At 39.9% G+C, this 18,897-nt stretch overlaps 1 protein-coding gene across 3 annotated transcripts; it reads right to left on the bottom strand.

The window, feature by feature from the left end:
- Positions 1–2,057: 2,057 nt before the first annotated feature.
- On the bottom strand, positions 2,058–8,654 carry BTF3 (basic transcription factor 3). Of its 3 annotated transcripts, none has more exons than XM_005889325.3 (6): positions 8,500–8,654; positions 7,840–7,908; positions 4,908–5,021; positions 4,395–4,596; positions 3,254–3,310; positions 2,058–2,360 (listed from the first exon to the last, which is right to left on the bottom strand). In XM_005889325.3, exons 2-6 carry the CDS (start codon positions 7,906–7,908, stop codon positions 2,314–2,316), a joined length of 489 nt encoding a protein of 162 aa, XP_005889387.1. In that variant the 5' UTR covers positions 8,500–8,654; the 3' UTR covers positions 2,058–2,313. The 3 variants fall into 3 exon arrangements, with proteins under 3 accessions (XP_005889387.1, XP_070213686.1, XP_014331751.1); XM_070357585.1 differs by lacking the exon at positions 8,500–8,654 and adding an exon at positions 8,262–8,486; XM_014476265.2 differs by lacking the exon at positions 7,840–7,908 and having other exon boundaries at positions 8,500–8,518.
- Positions 8,655–18,897: the final 10,243 nt, after the last annotated feature.

Here is an 18,897-nt window from a genome sequence, read left to right as displayed (position 1 = left end):
ATGGCTACCAGACTATGTACCCGCCTTGTCTGGCTGCCAACATTTGTTAATGACGTGTATCACTTTCCAACCTAAGTTTGAAGAGCCAGCCGGTTGTTTGCAATCTTTTTCCTGTCCTGAGACTGGTAATGCTGATTCAAGGCTGTTTTTTGGAGTAAAGTGGGGCCCAGCCACAGGCAAACCACAAACATCAAGTGATACTGAAAATGTTACAAGAAAAACCTTACTTGTCCATAGCCACCAACACACCACCAGATCCTTTAAATAATGAACTGAACAAGTAACATTTTGAGATTGTTAGGGAAAAATTCTCTGAGCATAGGCAAAACAGAGGTAACCTTAGCCAGCATCTACTTCAAGCAGTAAGTGGCCCTGGGATAAGCCTCGCCTGGAAATCTATTGCAAATCTCTATTTAGACCCTCTCCTGTACAGATCAAAGGCAAGTAACTGAAAGAGTGTTCAGATAGTGGCCTTTTCACATGCTCAAGCCAGCCTATCACTGCAATCTCTTGGGGTGAGCGGAGAACATTTCTAAATGTGCTAGTGAAGAAAGCATCCTCAGCTCATGAGAAACGCAAATCCTTGGGCCCTACTCCAAGTCTTCTCAATCCTCTGCCCTCCAAGCAAGCCACTGCACTTGCTTTAGCCAGTTACATACAAGAAGTGATAGTGCAACAGCTTTAAGAGCCAGCACATGACCCATCATCATCCTCACTCTGCCAGATGGAGGCTGCTTCATCAGTCTGGGACCGGGAGTACATAGCATAGCCCACCTGACCCACAAGTCTGGAGACGCGTACTTATGTTTTGTAATTTTGTAAACCACTGAGGCTTTAGTCCTAGCTACTGGAGCAGCACATCTTAATAGAAATATAGTTAAGATATGCACACACTTTTCTCATAGCATCTCATTTTTGTGAGTTAAATAATAGTGACTTTTAGATACAGTTGTATAACTTCAACAGGTACTTTTAAATTGGTATGGAAATTTAAAATGAATTCTTTTTGTTGCAAGCAGAAACTAAGGTATGATTGCTAATACAGTTTTTAAAAAGTAGCCCTATACTGCAAGAGTTTTCTGGGGTAATCGTAACTGTTTAGTATCCTGTGGTGGCAGTCACATCACATATTAACATTCTTACAACTGTCACTTTTACTCTATGTTAATTTTAAAAGTAAAAAAAGTTTAAGGAAAACAGTGCTCATTTAAAGTGTTATCACTTAAGGTGACACTTCTTTTTTTCAGGCATCTTAGAGAATTATTACCTAGAAGGGAGCGAAGAAATTAACTGTTTTTTTTAAGTAAACCCAATCCCAGGGACAGAGGAACCTGGTAGGAGGCCGTCTACCGGGTTGCACAGAGTCGGACACGACTGAAGTGACTTAGCAGCAGCAGCAGTTGTTATCTCGGAGCAGGCAATCGCACCCCACTCCAGTACTCTTGCCTGGAAAATCCCATGGACAGAGGAGCCTGGTGGGCTGCAGTCCATGGGGTCGCTAAGTGTCGGACACAACTGAGCAACTTCACTTTCACTTTTCACTTTCATGCATTGGAGAAGGAAATGGCAACCCACTCCAGTGTTCTTGCCTGGAGAATCCCAGGGATGGGGAGCCTGGTGAGCTGCTTTCTATGGGGTTGCACAGAGTCAGACACGACTGAAGCGACTTAGCAGCAGCAGCAGTTATATCTACAAAATGGAGCTAATAGTCCCTACTTCATAGATTGAGGATTAAATGAAAGAAAACTATTATATATAAGACACTTAGTATCTTTACAATACAGACAATATGAAGAGGAAACACTCCACTCACCCACCAGAGAATATTTTCTTATAATTACACCCATCACAAACCACGGAAGCCCAAGACCCACTGGAGAAAACGTTTTCCAACATAAGAATTTTATACCACCACTGTTACTTATACGGTCATTTAAATCTTTAATCAGATTCCATCCATGATTAGCAGTCATATTACATGCCATGATTAGCTGTCTATAAACAATTTTGCCTTCTGTGTACAAATTGGTATCAATGAAATAAAAAATAAAACCATATACTAGGCAAAGAATTTTATTTATCTTTGTCTCAAACTTTATTCTTAGGCTTCTTCAGCTTCATTAGCTGCAAAGAATGAATTGTATATAAGCAAAAACTGAAAAGAGCTGCAGTGTCCAGGGGCTTAGGCTTAAAAATATTAGAGATCTAGATTTTATCAGATCCATAAACAAAATTTTAAAAAGCAGTCATAATATAAAATAGCAGCTCCCAGTAACTTCTTCAAGATTTATCTTCTTCAGAAGTTAACTCAATTCAGTTTGCTTCATTCTTGGAAGCCTCATCAAAATTCTCCACAAGATCTAGGAAAAGGAAAAGAAAAAAGAGAAACTCAGAAAAAAAACCAAGTTTACAAAAATAATCATCAGTTGTTAAAAAGGAGATAGGAAAATGCTCTCAAAATATATCCTACAGTTAAAATTAGGATATATATTAAGACATTTTTTATTTCCAATGAGGCCACTAACCATTCGATATATTTTGAAGTGTATAATTTGACATATAAATAACACAAGGAAAAGAGGGAGATATTAATTTTCAATGACACAACTACTATGCTTAAAGAATATATATGCCCCCTCCCTTCCCACTCCATTCTAAGAATTACAGTTTAGCAATGTAATATATTAGTCATGTTAGGGCAGAAACAAAGAATACCACGACACAATTTGAAGTTTTCCTTGACACCTCAGGACACCTGTCTATGCAAAGTAGTATTTCTGAGTCTAGGCAGTCTACTGTCCAATATTTGTTTCACAACAAAATAAATTATCCAGTGACAGCCAGGATAGAAAAATGCCTCACTATTGCCAAACAGGTTTTTCTGCTGATTTTAGAGTGATTATATACCAAGATATTTCTACAACTTCTTCATGCCGTCTCATACATCTATGGATCTCATACATCAGTGGGAAACAGGTGATTTGTGATCTACAAGTAGCTATTATACTGAGGTTACAACATACATACCTATTAACTCAATATTTAAGGTTAGATACCTTCCTAGGATTCCAAACAGAAAAACCAAGCCTAGAAACCTGACTTCCAACTGAATAACACTGTGATTTTTCCCCTTCTCCCTCTGCTCCACTTTACCCTATGACCCGCCTCCCCAGGTAATCTTTCCTATGGTGCAAAGATTCTTCATTCTCCCTTGCTAAGATTCTCTAGTTTAACCACAAGTGAAGGTTCCTACCTGGAACTTCATCATCATCCTCCTCTCCAGTGGCAAGTGGTGCTTTTCCATCCACAGCTGTGAAAGAAAACGTGAGTGTTCAACAAACATTAACCAAGAGAACAACAGATCAAAAGCCAAATGCTGTTACGACTCAGGTTTATGGTGACATGTGGGATTTCATCTATAATACTAGCAGTAACATGATAATCTCATGTCCACAAATAAGCAAGAATACTAGTACCAGCCAACACGCCAAATTCCAAACCCATCCTTTCAATCCCACTGACCTACAACAGGGTAAAGGTAAATTCACATACCAAAAAACCTTTACTGAAGTGAAAATAAAAAACCAAAAAACTAAAGATGCCTTTGACTGATAAGCCTGCACTTTCCTTTTACTACACAAGCGAGAGCGAACTACACTTGAAAGGTGAGACCTCACAGTACTAGCCGTGTATAATTTTCCGTGGCATCCTTCAAAAGCCTACCTCAGCTATGAAAGCAGGCTTTTCAGCAAGAAAAAACAAGCAAACACACACATAGACATACAAATTGATTAAAGCAGAGTGAGCAAATGTCAAGAAAAACATGGATGACTAAATAGCAGGTCATATAATAAATCTTGATTCATTCATTATTTCCACTGCTCAAAATTTTAATCAGAGGCCTTCAGCATAAAGTAGCTATCCCCCTTATGTACAACCTATTCAACCACACAACCAACCTTCTGCTCTAAACAGAATCCTCATTACACCATAATCCAGAGTAGTGGCAAGCCAATTCTTGAAGACTATTGGCAATACCAGTTGAATTTGTAAAACTAAAGAATATAATTTTAATATATTTTAATCTAAACTGCCATTCATTTTTAAAAAGTCCTCATTTCTAACTAAAAAAGGTAAAATTTTTAGTCTCTGATCTAAAAGAGAAAGCTAGTAGAAAAACATTTCATTTAATCAAGTATAATGATCATAGCATACCAGATAAACTACTGAACACACTAAGAACACGGGCTTAAAATCAATATAAAAATTTATATTCTTTAGAGGAAAGTTTACATTTCCAAATTTAAAGATATTCGTATCTATTTGCATCATACATTTCAGAACTCTACTGGTAAGTCAGTCACCCTGAGCAAAACCGCTACTAGCAAACTCACATTGTTTGGGCAGAGCTTCAGCCAGTCTCCTTAAACTGGTCAGACTGTCGGCACCAAGCTGGTTTAAGATGCTGGGGAGCATTTCTGTCAGTTGCTTTGTCTCAGCGTGGCCCGTAATGGTGAAAGTGTTTGCTGCCAGAGATGCCTGAACTTTAGGGTTGTTAAAGTGGATCACTGTTCCTTGATTTGTGAACATATTCACCTAAAAAGAAAAAAAAAAGTTAAACTAGCAACACCCATCAAAATCTCTTTAAAACTGAACATTTTTATTAAGCAGAAGCAGAAGTCTAAGCAACCTGTATTTCACTGTACTGCAGAAGCAAAATTCTGCCTGAAATGGAAAGTACGACCTAATCGCTTTACCCTTAGTAATCTCCCTGATATTAATTGAGTACAAACAAATATTTTAGAGATGAAATTCTCTGCTGGAAGTAGAGTCAAAAATCATAAATGCATGAACAATAGTTTTTAGCCAAATCTTAATTTTGTGAAGAAATAAAATTTGACACTTACCTCTTCAATACCAGAGATATTGTTTACCCCTAACTTCTTTAAAGAGAACTGAAGTTTTTTGTCATCTGCTGTTGCTGTTCTATGAACCACCTTCTTCTTTCTGCGAGCAGTTCCCTATTGGAGGGAGAAAAAGAAAGAATACAGCACATGTTTATGCCACAAGAGGCATTTTCAAATGGACAGTTTCTAATTCCTTTCTGGCTTCTCAATCTGTGTTAAGAAAATTACAATAACCACAACCTTTTATGCAGTGAGTAGGCATATTAAGGCACTGATGAAAGCCAAAAGAGGGGAATGAAGAAAATTGCATACAAATCCTTCATAACTTCTACACTTCTAGTTTCGTCAGATATAAAGGAGTGATCTTTCCCAACTTTTACTTTTTAACATTATCTGCTCTAGAAATTATCTGAGGTAGCATGTGCCAACCTTAGTTAAGCCTCATTTAGAAACTCCATGTCAATAACCATTATTTAACCTTCTGTTTTTATATTAAAGAAAAACCAACCTTCATTAATATTCACAGGCAAGATCCTAAAAGACACAAGTCTATACACAGACTTCTACAGCACCTAAGAGTAAAACCCGAATTTCTTACCTTACCAGGCCCCTACACAATCTGCCCTGCCCCTATTATGCCACTCTTGACACTACTACACACACATTTACCTTCAGCCAAGTAAACCTTCTTGCTATTCCTTAAATAGGCCAAATATGCAGACAGGAGTCTCTGCATGTACTGCTCCCTCTTGTAACATTTGCACGACTCCCTACCTCACTTCAGATTTCTGCTCTTATGTCACCAAACCTGAGTGGCCTTTCCCAACCAACCAGTGAAAAACAGAAATTCCCACTCTATCTATCCAGGTTTTTCTTCAATCTAGTAGAGTACAGTATCTATACTCACTGAAGGCATACAACTTGATGAATGAATAAAATACAGTCTTCAGGAAGACTTGCCTCCTGTGCACTTACACCCAATCTCCACATACCCATCTTCCCAAAGCTCAAGCCACCATCTGTCTGTGCCTCCCCCAAACTGCAGTTAACACCCAATCACCACGACCTCTGCGTGTTGAAAATGCTTCCATTTCACTATGTATACTACACTATGAAAAGTTTCCTACTTTTTTAAAGATGCCTATCCCTCCTACTAGGACTAAAAGTCCCTCTCTAACGACTTTCAACTTCTTAAATTTTATACTCTCAGGATTGAGCAATAGTAAAGCCTTAAACAAATCATAGTGTACCTGAAGAAAACATCAATAGCTACAAAAAATATGGGTTATGAAACCCCTCAAAAACCTTTAAGAATAAACATTATCTTGAAGTGGTCATGCAGATACCCTGGTTTCCAAAGAATTCTCTCTAAAATACATCCCAAAGAATTACATAAGATTCTAAAAACAAAACCAGTCTGCATTCTTTATGTTTCACATTCTTGACATTCAATTTTTACTGAAATAATTTATTATCAATGCTCTGACCAGATATTGAAAAAAAGGGCCTTCACAGCATTTACCTAAAAATACCTAATGCTTGTAGATACCTCTAAAGCAACACTAACTCATCTAATTTCATATACCACAGTAAGTAGGTTTCTTAAAAGGTGAAGAAAATGTTCCCACATTACAATGATGACAGAAAGACTACCTACATTAACAATTAAAATTTAATCCTACACGGGCCTTAAGAATCTTCAACTTCCCTGTACTCTAGAATCTCTTTTACAAGTTAAAGGCTAATGATGAGATTAACAACAACAACAGGCACACAAGCACATTATTCACCTGACTCCTCTGAAACCTGCACTGAAAGGAATGATGATTAACAACCTACAGGAGCACCCAAACATCGACCCACAAGGAATGAGTCTTCTTGGCACCTGAAGGGCACATCTAGCTTGTAACAATTGCTAAAAAAGAAGAAACACCTACTACTGTTAATGGGTAGGTGCTGATCTGAAAACCAGCTTTGGGAGACGACGGGAGGGGAGGATTGGATCCTTTCACTACTGGCAAAATCAGTACTTAACAGACTCAACTTGAAGTCAAATGCTTAAAGTGGGAAAAACTAATAGACAATAAACTTGTAGCATGGAAGCTTTATACAAGTTTTACCAAGTAAAGACATGTTCTGTTTCAACAGGCTACCACACCTTGTTAAGCACTAGGAACGTACTAACACAATGCAAAATAACATTCGGTAGACCTCTGGTAGAGTGGATTTTTTTATTTAAGCAAATTAGAGAATCTAAATCTTATCAAGTTCAAAAAAGAATCCCCTTGAAGGGGACCAGCAGCCACCAGAAAAAATCAATTAACCAAAACCTGATCATTTAAAAACCTGCCACTCATCACTCTCATTTTCTCAGTTTTAGTGTAATTAAAAGTAAAAATGGAAAGATACCTACACAGGTAGTATTTCCAAACCCAGTCATTGCTCTTGCATCCCTATGCAAAGTACCTATAAGAATGACATCTTCAAATACCCCGGAAAATATACAACTACTCTAGACTGCATTTAGCTAAGAAAAGATTACAGAAACGTCTTAATTTACAAGTGACCTGAACTTCCAACTATTAAGTACAATTACCCAGAGCCATTTGAAAAGATAGGTGAAACTTAAATTCAGTTTTAGTTGTTTATTTAAAAGAAAAAAAATCAAGCACCGACTTTACACAACTTAGGTTATAAAGTCAATGACAAAACAAGCCAAGGGTTTTAAGGGCCACGTGATGACCTAACTGAAATGATACACAGACTACACTGTATATCTAATTTAATTCCTGCCATTCCCTTCACACGATTTGCTAGTTCGGTGAAATGCCCTCTCGAAACAAAGTGACAAGTCAGTTATATTAGAAATCAAAGGAGAAAAAACCTAAACCACAAAGCTTCAAAACAAAAACCCCCAACTATTTAAACTTACTTTCCCACCAATGCGCACTTGTGCCTGCAGTTTGGCGAGTTTCTCCTGGTTCATGATAGTTTCTTTCATCTAAAAAAACAGGAAACCCTCAGCGAGGAAAGCTCTAGTTCACTCCAGCATTCCACGCTCGTTATTTCCCAAGACACCAGCAGAATACATGTCCTACACAGGCGAAGGCCTGGATCCCAAACCCACCCCGCCAAGCTCCCGAATTTCAATTTTCGAGGGAGCCCAAAGAGCACCCGCTTTCCCATCCCACTCCCACAACTCCCCAGCTCTTTACAAGCCCAGAGAAAGGGCTCTAATCCACGCCGGATCGCCCCCACCCCCACCAACCCCCACCCCCACCCCCCGGCCCCGGCCTGGCCTCGGCCTAGCCAGGGCCTGCCCTGCCCAGCCACTCTCCGCAAGCCTCGCGGTACCTGAGGCTCCTGTCCTCGGGTTCCGCCGGGAGGTGGAGGAAGAGATGCCGCCGCCTCGCCCCCAGGGCAGCCGCCCCTGGCCCGACCTCGACCCCGAGAGTCAGCCTGAGTGGGTGCGCCTGTCCGTCGCATCGCCTTCCTCTCCTCAGCCCTGTCCCTCCCTGTCTCGCTCCTTCCGGGAACTTCCCGCCCCCGTTCCCGTCCGCCTCCCACGCCGGCGTCCAGAGCCTTTTTGTACCTTGTTGGAGCGGAAATGGGGCCGCGCGGGGGACTAGGGTTGGCGCTCAGGTGGTCTCGGGCAGACCAGCTGAGGTTAGGCGCACACACGCGGGGACGCAAGATGGCAGCTAGAGGGAGGCCGGAAGTGACGCAACGCCACTTCCTCCAAAAGTCAGGAAACGGACTTCTGCGAGCGCTCAGTGCCTGGCTGCGCACGCGCGGCCTCACGGGGCCGCGTTTGTGACGGTTCCGTGTGCCCTCCTTCCCTCGTCCAGCAATGGCAGGGTTGAGACCGCAGGAGAGACTGGGCTGGCAGCACCGCGAGTGGCCCTGGGAAGGCTGTGGAGGGGCCAGAGAACACGGTTCTTTGCATAGTTAGGGTTGAGTAAGTCGCACTGTCTCAGGGCCCCATCCCCAAGTTCTAAAGGCTCAGAAGAGAGCGCCTGTTAACGTTTGCGGAAATAAGTGGGGCAACTAGAGTGTGCTCACCTATTTAGCCAACTCTCCACTCGCTGGGAGGTGTAGATTGGAGCAATCATCGGAATGCTTTAGAATTTCCCCTTCCGCCCGATTTAATCTTTACTAAGAGCTTTTGTTTAAAAAAAAAAAAAAAAAAAAAAGGCTAATTTAGCTTTCCAAAGTTAGGTTGGTTGCCGGACCATGGTTCAGAATTTCTGGGAAGCGTGTTCAGAAAGCAGACCTGAGTCCTATCTCTCAGCGATTCATTCCGACTGAGGATAGGAGGAAGTAATCTGCAATTCAGCAGGTGGCTAACCACTTTAGATCCGTGAACTTACTTACCTTACTTCTTATGAGTCTTAGATAAAAAGTTGACTACTTGATACCAGTTGACATGGATTTGACTATTAGCGATTCACAGTTGAGAATTAATGAACTAGGGTCTTAATAACAATTTTCCACTGGGTTAATGCTGTGTTGGCTCTTTGTTGAATCCTCACAGAAAGCTTATGAGATAGGTACTCTACATATTCATGGCGTGGGAACTGAGGCTTAGGGAATTAAAGGTGTGAAAATAGACATACACAGCCCCATCTTACCTCCACCAAGTCTATCCATCTATATGTATCTGAACGTGTTTGTTGTCTTCCCTCCTGTTACACATGAAAGAAATAGTCCCTCTGCTTGTTTCACTCAGGTCCTTGATTCTTCTGTTACTGCTTCCCTCTTATATCTGTTTTCTCCCTTTCAACTAGATCATTCTGCCAGTACACTGAATATGCCTTAGAATCAGGTATCTTAACAGAAAACAAAATTTTGACTTCTCTTCACCTCCAATCGAGCTTCGCTGGTGGCTCAGCTGGTAAAGAATCCGTCTGCAATGCAGGAGACTGGGATTTGATCCCTGGGCTGGGGCGATTTCCTGAAGATGGGAAAGGCTACCCACTCCAGCATTCTGGCCTGGAGAATTCCGTGGATTGTATAGACCATGGGGTCGCAAAGAGTCGGACACGACTGAGTGACTTTCACTTCCCCTCCAGTCACTGCTTAATTTTTGTGTTCCTTTTTATAGCAAAATTTCTCCCCAAATTGTCTAAACCTCCATCTTGAAAAATGCAGAGGCAAATTCTCAGTTCTCATTTTAGGCAGTATTTGACTCACTTCGCCCTTCTACATTTTCAAACATTTTCTTCTCTAAGCTTCCAGAACATCTCACCTGGTTTCCTTTTACTTTATTGGCATCTCTTCAGTCTGCTTTATTTTCTTCCTCTGACTTCTAAATATTAGAGATGCTCACATCTTAGTCCTATGTTCTTTTCTGTCTATATTCTCCCTAAATGGTTTCATCCCATGGTTATAAATATCTTCATTTTGGTAAGTCCTAAAATTATAATTCCAATTTTTTGACTATCAGACTGAACATTCTTTTTGCATTATTATGGAAAACTTCAGGCACATGAAATTAAAAATAATATAATGAACCTCCATAAGTTCATCACCCAATCATCAACCATTATTAAACTAACACATAGACTCATTGTTCTTTTTTTAACTGATTTTTTTCACTCACACACACTCACATTAGTATTTTAGCAGCAGGCAGGATGTTTCCCCAACCAGGGATCAAACCCCGACCTCTGTAGTGAAAGCACTGAATCCTAGCCACAAGGCCACCAGGAAACTCATTATTCTTAATATGGTAGGGTGATTACTTATTTTTCATTTTTGAAGTTGACATATTTGCAGACCTCTGTTCCATATATATTTTAGGTTTTGTTCAATTATTTGAATTTTTTTCCCCTGGGGATTGATTGTGTAGATTTGGGAAGCGTTTTAAATCTTTATTCATTAGTGTATGAGTCTGCATTCAATTGCAGGAAATATATCTGACTATTTTAAATGTATACCGATTTAACATGGGGAATTGGTGTTTAGAATATTGTTTAAAGGGTTGGAGGAGCAGGCTTTCTGAAATGAGTCCCAGGATAATACTGCCAAACTGGGCTGTCAAGGAAACTACTACGCTGTCCCCTGGATGATGGAGAACCAGGACTCCACAACTGAACTTTTTGATGTTAAGAATACACTGCTGTAGCTACAATTCAAAAATTTAGAAGATATTGTAACAGTAAGTACTCAAAGCAAATGACTAGGCTTTGGAAAGCTGCTGCAGAAAATACCAGGATCTTAACCATGCTCACCAGCCAAAACACAAAGTAGCAAAAAAATTTTTGCTACTTCCCAAATTTTACTTAAATGTATCCAGTTGACAGAAATCACTTACCTCTAGAACTCTAACTGCCTGCAGAATTGTAGTGTTTAAAATTTCAAGATTTATAGGACAAGAAAGGAAGCTTGAAAGAACTTTGAATGCTGATTCTTCACATTCACAACCACCATAATGCATCTGTTTTTCAAATATTTTATGCACTTCAATAGACATAACTTTTTGAAGATCTTATTCAGTCTTTGTTAGCTGGATTCCCAGGCATAAAATAGTCTTTTTTTTTTTTTAGATATTGCAAATATCTTCTCGTGGTCTGTTACATTTGTAGTACCCTTGTTGAACAAAATCATTACTTTTTAACCTCAAGGTGATGCATCAATTTACAGAATATATGAGCAACAGAAAAAAATGAATTATTCCACAGAAGGCAGTCAACAAAATTCAGGTTCCAGGAAATCACAGGACAGTTAATCTGGTTATTTCAACAAATAAAATTTAAAGTAAAAAAGCGGGAAAAGGAGGATAGAGGGGGTTCCTTAGCTAAAAAGAAACCTAAGAGAAATATCTTCTCCCCACCCCCCATAAAAAAGAAAAGAAAGTCCAGGCAAAGCTAGAGTGTTTAGGGATGCATGATAAAAATGAAAAAAAGATGGTCAGAAACATTAGGATAGTAGCTATTCTTGAAGAAGAAGGGTTGTAATTGGAAGGAGACAATGTGGAAGGTTGCTAGGGTGGTGAGCAAGTGTCTCTCTATTGACCTGTTGCTGCTGCTGCTAAGTCGCTTTAGTCGTGTCTGACTCTCTGCGACCCCATGGACGGCAGCCCACCAGGCTCCCCCGTCCCTGGGATTCTCCAGGCAAGAACACTGGAGTGGGTTGCCATTTCCTTCTCCAATGCATGAAAGTGAAAAGTGAAAGTGAAGTCGCTCAGTCGTGTCCAACTCTTAGCGACCCCATGGACTGCAGCCCACCAGGCTCCTTCATCCATGGGATTTTCTAGGCAAGAGTGCTGGAGTGGGGTGCCACTGCCTTCTCCATTGACCTGTTAGTGGTATGCAATTTTCTGTATTTGCTATACTTAACCATAAAAGTTTTTTAAAAGGATGAAAAGCAATATATATAAAATACAAAGTTATGTGCATATTTAAGGTCATATTTCAATGTTAGAATGGTGTGGTATAAACAGAAATATATATTTGGACTTTGTCCCAGGTTTCTGGGCCACAGCTCCTAACACCCTTGGAGTGGTAAGAGTGTCTTTCGTATACTAACAAGATGATAAGCGTGTTGGAGCCCTTGCATAGCTTCCGGTTGGGTCAGGTTGCCACATAAGATGAAAGCAGGACTGGGGGATTGAGGGTTATAACTTTCAGGCCCATCCCTCACCCACCGCCCTCCAGGGAGGAGAGAAGGCATAGAGGTTGAGTTTAATCATCAGTGGCCAATATTTTAATCAATCATGCCTATAAAATGAAATCTCTATGAAAAACCCCTAAACAAGAGGGTTTGGAAAGCTTCAAGGCTAGTGGTGACCACATCAAGGTGCTGGGAGGGTAACAGAGGCCAGAGAGGGCAATGGACATATGCAGCAACATAGATGGGCTTAGCGTCATGCTGAGTGGAGTAAGGCAGACAGAAGAAGTATCGCATGACGTCCCTTACATGTGGAATCCAAAAAGAAATGATACAAATGAACTTACAAAACAGAAAGAGACTCACAGACTTAGAAAACTAACTTATAGTTGCCAGGGGGAAGGGATAGTTAGGGAATGTACACACTGCTATATTTAAAGTGGATAGACAACAAGGACCTATTGTATAGCACGTGGAACTCTGCTCGATGTTATGTTCCAACCTGGATGGGAGCGGGGTTTGGGAGAGAATGGCTACCTGTGTATGTACGGCTGAGTCCCTTCACTGTTCATCTGAAACTACCATAACATTGTTACCTGGCTATACCCCAATACAAAATAAAACGTTTAAAGTTTGGAAAGCTAAAAATAAGTAAAGTTTCAGATAAAGACACTTAAAAAAAAAAAAGAGGGGGCATGAAGATTCCAGAAATTCGTCTCCCGCACACCAGTCCTTATTCATCTCTTACGTTTGGCTGTTCCTTAGTAATGTCCTTTATAATAAGCCAGCAATCATAGGTAGAGTTTCCTGAATTGTGTGAGCCACTCCAGCGAATGTCTGAACTTGAGGAGGTCATGGAAACTCCTGGTTTACAGTCAGTTGGTCAGAAATAAGGGTGGCTGAGGGCTTGGAACTGGCATCTCAAGTGGGGGCAGTCTTGTGGGACTGATCCCCCCTCCTTTTTAGACAAGATGTATGTATGTATTGACTGTGGTTCGTTGTTCTTTGTTGCTGCACGCAGGCTTTCTCTAGTTGCAGCTTGTGGGGCTAGAGTGCTGGCTCAGTAGCTGTGGGTGCACCGGCTCAGCTGCTCTGAGGAAAGTAGGATGTTTCAGGACCATGGATTAAACCAGTGTCCCTTGTATTGCAAGGCCAGTTCTTAAGCACTGGACTATCAGGGAAGCCCAGACCGACACCCTTTAATTCCAGGTGTGTGCTCAGTCACTTCAGTCGTGTCCAACTCTTCGCAACCCCGTGGACTGTAGCCCACCAGGCTCCTCTGTCCATGGGATTCTCCAGGCAAGAATACTGGAGTGGGTTGCCATGCCCTCCTCCAGGGCATCTTCCTGACCCAGGGATTGAACCCACATCTCCTGTATTGCAGGCACATTCTTTACCACTGAGCCACCAGGGAAGCCTTTAACTCCAAGTAGATAGTGTCTTCATCAAAGTGAATTATTGGACTCCCAATTAGTATCCAGAGAATCAGAAAAGTGTTTAGAGGGAGGAGAATAGGAGTGAAGGTCAGAAAAGAAGAAAAAATGAGAATGCCTGGCGTGGACTGAAGATGACTGTGCTGAACATGGCTAATGTCTGTGTAGGTTTTACACTAGACATCATTCTTAGTGCTTTATGTATTAATATTAACCCACTGGAGCCTATGAAGTAGGTACTATTACTCTCATTTTATAGAAACAAAAAATTGAGACACAAAAAAGATAAAGTAATTTATCTAAAGCTACAGTGTGCCAGTAAGAAGCAAAGGTGAAATATGAATGCAGGCAGGTAACTCCATAGTCTGGGCCTATAACTGTTACACCATGATACTGAGTGCTAGAGAATATGATTTTCTCAACTCTGTACCTGGTACCCAACAAAAGTTTATTCAACTGCTCACTCATTATCTCTATCTAGATGACTAACAGATATCTCAAATATACCACATCTAAAGCAGAGCAATATTTCCCATCCACTATTAAATCAACACTGAGTCAACTCTGTTCTTTTTTCCTATAGCCTCCCATATCAAATCCATCAGCAAATGTTATCCATTCTACCTTCAGAATACACCCCAACTTTGGCCACAGATCATATTTACTGATTCCACCCTAGTCCAGACCACCATCACTCACCTGGGCTGCTACTGTGACAGCCTCCTGACTTACCTCCCTGTCCCCACTTTGTCCCTGCATTCATGCTCCACACAGTAGACGGTTTTTTTTTTTTACAAAGCAGATATTACTCTCCTGTTTATAGCATCCCAGTGACTTCCCATTGCATTTAGAATAAGATCTAGATGCTTTACTATGACCTTCAGAACCACACATAAGATGCACTAACTATTTCTCAGATTTTATCTCCTATCACTGTTCTAGTTCTTAAGCATCTTTCACATTTGGGCTACACAGAATACACCATAAGAGCAAGAAGTTTCCTTGACCCTCACTTTTATTTTGAAAAATAAAATTAGGTTCAAAATATTAGGAATGATGAGTTTATTTCAGTCTCAGGGAAGCAGTCATGGTATGGTAAGTAACATTTGAACTGACCACTCCCCAATCTCAGTTCATCAACTTCCTTAGGTCATAAATTGGCCTAGAGAGCAACCATCAAAGTCACTGAAGAACTGAAGGATGCCATTCAGTTTCAGAGAGCGAATATGACAGGGAGCAAAACAAGGAAGACTGTTAGAAGGAAGGAAAGGTGGGCAGAGAGGGTACGCCACCAACTGCTTCACACTGGGGAACAGTTTGAATGGATTCAGCAAATACCCATTCCCTCTTCCTTCAACCATGGGCAGAGGATATGTCTTTGCCCATTTTGGGGGGTTGCTTAGATTCCTGGGTTGGGAAGATCCACTGGAGAAGGGATGGGCTACCCACTCCAGTATTCTTGGGCTTCCCTTGTGGCTCAGCTGGTAAAGAATGCGCCTGCAATGTGGGAAACCTGGGTTCTATCCCTGGGTTGGAAAGATCCCCTGGAGAAGGGAAAGGCTACCCACTCCAGTATTCTGGCCTGGAGAGTTCCATGGACTACAGTCCATGGGGTTGCAAAGAGTCGGACACGACTGAGCGACTTTCACTTTCACTTTAGTCAAGACTTGTTTTCATCAATGAAATATTAGCCAGATATGAGATAAGCAGAGACCTTAAATGTGTTTGTATGGTTTCTTTTGGCTCTTCTTTGGAGATCACCATGAAAAGAACATGCCTTAGGGAGCCACCATCCCTCGAGTTTGGCCCAGAATGAACACAAGTGGGGCAGTCCTGAAGCCTACGTACAACCTGCAGTAAGGCCATCTGGCCAAGCCCATACAGCTGACCTACAGGCTTATGAGCATGGAGATAAATTGTTATAAGTCACGAAGTTTGAGGTAGTTTGTTATATAGTATTATTGTGGCGCTAGTTGACAAATATACTGGTAACAATTAGTGCTATATGCTGTCATAATATTGTGGTTTATAATACATGTAAATTTAGCACAGAGTGCCTAAAACCCTTGGATTTTCCTAAGTGAAAAGAGCAATTAGGGCATCTTGATTTTCATAACAAATCCCTTTCAACCATACCTGAGTTTATTTTAAAGAGATAACTTTTGGAAGAAGTTGGTTGGGATGGTTATTGCCAGGGGAACCACTTTGATTAGAGGGTTGTAATTTAGCCCCACCCTCTAAGAAGGGGAGGAGCTGCAGTTTGAGTTCAATCACCAGTGGCCAACGATTTAACCAAACATGCCTATGTAATAAAGCCTCTATAAAAAAACGCAAAATGACAGAGTTTGGAGAGCTTCCCAGTTGGTGTATAACCCAGTTGGAGGTTAGGGAGAGTGGTACACTCAGAGAGGACTTGGATCCTCCACGCCCCTTCCCACATGCCTTGCCCTGTACACCTCTTCCACCTGGCTGTTCCTGTTTACGTGTCCTTTATAATAAACCAATGATCTGGTAAGTAAATTATCTAGTAAGGAAACTCACTGAGTTCTGTGAGTTACTCTAGCAAATTAATCAAACCCAGTAGCCTCCAAACAATAATCAGTTGCTCAGAAGAGCAGGTATCAACCTGACCTTGTGATCGGCATCTAAAGTGGGTGGGCAGTCTTAACTGAGTCCCTAACCTCTGGCATGTGACAACAGTGTCAGAATTGAGTTCTACTGCAAGACATTTTTGGAGTTAATAATATTTTATAAAAGCATTGTCCAACAAAAATATAATGTGAGCCACAAATGCAAACCAAATATGTAATTTTAAATTTCTAGTTTCTACATTACAAAAGTAAAGAAACAAGTGAAATTCATTTTAATATAGGACACCTAGTCAGTGTGGATACCTGGTGTCCACTGAGAATTGAGAAATTGCTTGGTGGTGATGGGAAACACGCACTGGAATTGTCTGTCTTATTCCCTTACCAGTAGCTCTCAATGGCCCTATAATTATTCTCTTTGAGCATAATCAAAATAGTTTAATTAATTAAAATTGTACATATTCTGCAAAGCATTAAAGTATTATACAATGAAGAATAGCATATACAAAATGCTTCCTTTTTGTAAGAGGAAAGTTGGAATATGTATGTTATTTTTACAAAAAAAAGTAAACAATAGAATAAGAAACCAGAACATATATATAACACACATATATGAAATATATGTGAAATTTATATACATGATGTGAGCAGAAACAAAATGGAGCAATGGAGGGGATAGGTATGGAAGCAAGACTTCTCAGAGTGTACCTTTTCAGTTAGTTTTGACTTGAACTTCTTATGTATTTAAAAGTGTAATTAATCTGAAAAGAAAAACACAAACCCTAAAGTTGAACAAATGGAAACAAAGGGCCCCAATCAAACAGTACAAGTTGCCATATAGAGAAAAGAGTTACTTCAAATGACTTTTGAACACAGTATGAAAATTGTCCAATTTTATTGGCACATGTTTAAAGGAAAAAAGAATCGGAAAAATGTAAACCTCACTCACTAGTCTCATTATTTGTAAAATTGGCATTGTAAGCTAGAAGATATTTTCTGTATAAGATAAAGCCAATGAGTAAATTATCTTTTATTTTCTAAAATTTTATTGAAGTATCATTGATTTACAATGCTGTGTTAATTTCTGCTGGACAGTGAGCTGATCCAGTTATACATATAAACAATCTTTTCCCTGTTCTTTTCCACTATGGTTTATCACAGGATATTGAATGTAGTTCCCTTTGCTATAAGTAGGATCTTGTTTAACCGTTCTGTATTTAATAGTTTGCATCTGCTAATCCCAAACTCCCATTCAGTCCAATGAATAAATATTTTAAGTTTATAGAAACTGAGAATTTTGGTTTAAGAGGAATGGAGTCATGAATGCCCTACCTACCACTTTATTACTACAAAGTGTTAAAGAAATTAAAAAGTGTATTATTAGAAATAATATTATTAAAATAGTAAATTTTGTATTTGAAAATTATTTTTAAACTTATGGTTAGTACTATTTTTTCCCTAAGAATTTTATTCACTCCATACTCCTTTTTTCCTGAGGTTTCTGTTTTCACAGTTGGCTCTGTGAACCACCTCTAATATTTGGTTATGATGTAAAGCAGAGATCAAGGTTGGGGCTGGGAATTTTTTGGTCTGTGTCTGTGTTTCTCCTCACATGGATTCTAGAAAGATCCTTAGTAAAAGACCAGAAAGAAAAGTTTTGAATTGGACTCTGGGCCTAGCTCAGCACAAACAAGTAGTTGAGGTCTCTCTGGATACAGATAATATAATGTAAATTAGTAATATAAAGTGGATCATTACATTTTAGAAAATTCTACTAAACCTGACACAATGATATTAAAATGGTAGGTGGAGCATTCATACTTATTTGGGCTTTTCTATGTCCTCTACTATCACAGGACTTTATTCGGATTCATTTGTCAAAATAGCATCATGAAATCAAAATCTAAAATACCACGAATGCCGCCTAACGCACTGCTCTAGGGGGGAAAAGCACCTGTGGAATGATATGTATATATTATTCTATAAATTGTAGCTCAGGTGGTAGAGAGTAATAGTTTTCAGTCTCCTGTAGTTTTACAGAATTCAAAATTTAAATGTTATACTCCCTATTATTCTCTTTCAGCATACAGTCTGTTTTGAGCTCAAATCCACTAAACACTTGAGGAAAATGACATTCACATTAAAGCATAGTTAAATTGTAACCATCAATATCATGGCTGATTTTTGGACTTGATCCTTCACTGTTGATTCAAACAAATGAGGAGTAGGTGGGTATAAGTATTTATTCTACTGACAAACGTAGAACCATGGCTTCATAGTTCCATTATAAGCAGTCTTTTTATCTGCATTTTAAAGTCTAAAATAAAAACCTTCACAAACGATGGTGAGTTATCCCAT

Source organism: Bos mutus, chromosome 20 (genome assembly GCF_027580195.1).
Source record: "Bos mutus isolate GX-2022 chromosome 20, NWIPB_WYAK_1.1, whole genome shotgun sequence".
NCBI lineage: Eukaryota > Metazoa > Chordata > Mammalia > Artiodactyla > Bovidae > Bos > Bos mutus.
The sequence above is the reverse complement of the archived record's forward strand: the minus strand, read 5'-3'. Positions and strand labels throughout refer to the sequence as shown.

Coding starts and splice junctions, on each gene's coding strand:
- BTF3 (XM_070357585.1), bottom strand. CDS start 8,393: ATGCGACGGACAGGCGCACCCACTCAGGCTGACTCTCGGGGTCGAGGT. Junction 3,311..4,394: donor TGAAGCTCTGCCCAAACAAT/GTGAGTTTGCTA, acceptor TTTCTTTCACAG/CTGTGGATGGAAAAGCACCA. Junction 2,361..3,253: donor GGATGATGATGAAGTTCCAG/GTAGGAACCTTC, acceptor TCCTTTTCCTAG/ATCTTGTGGAGAATTTTGAT.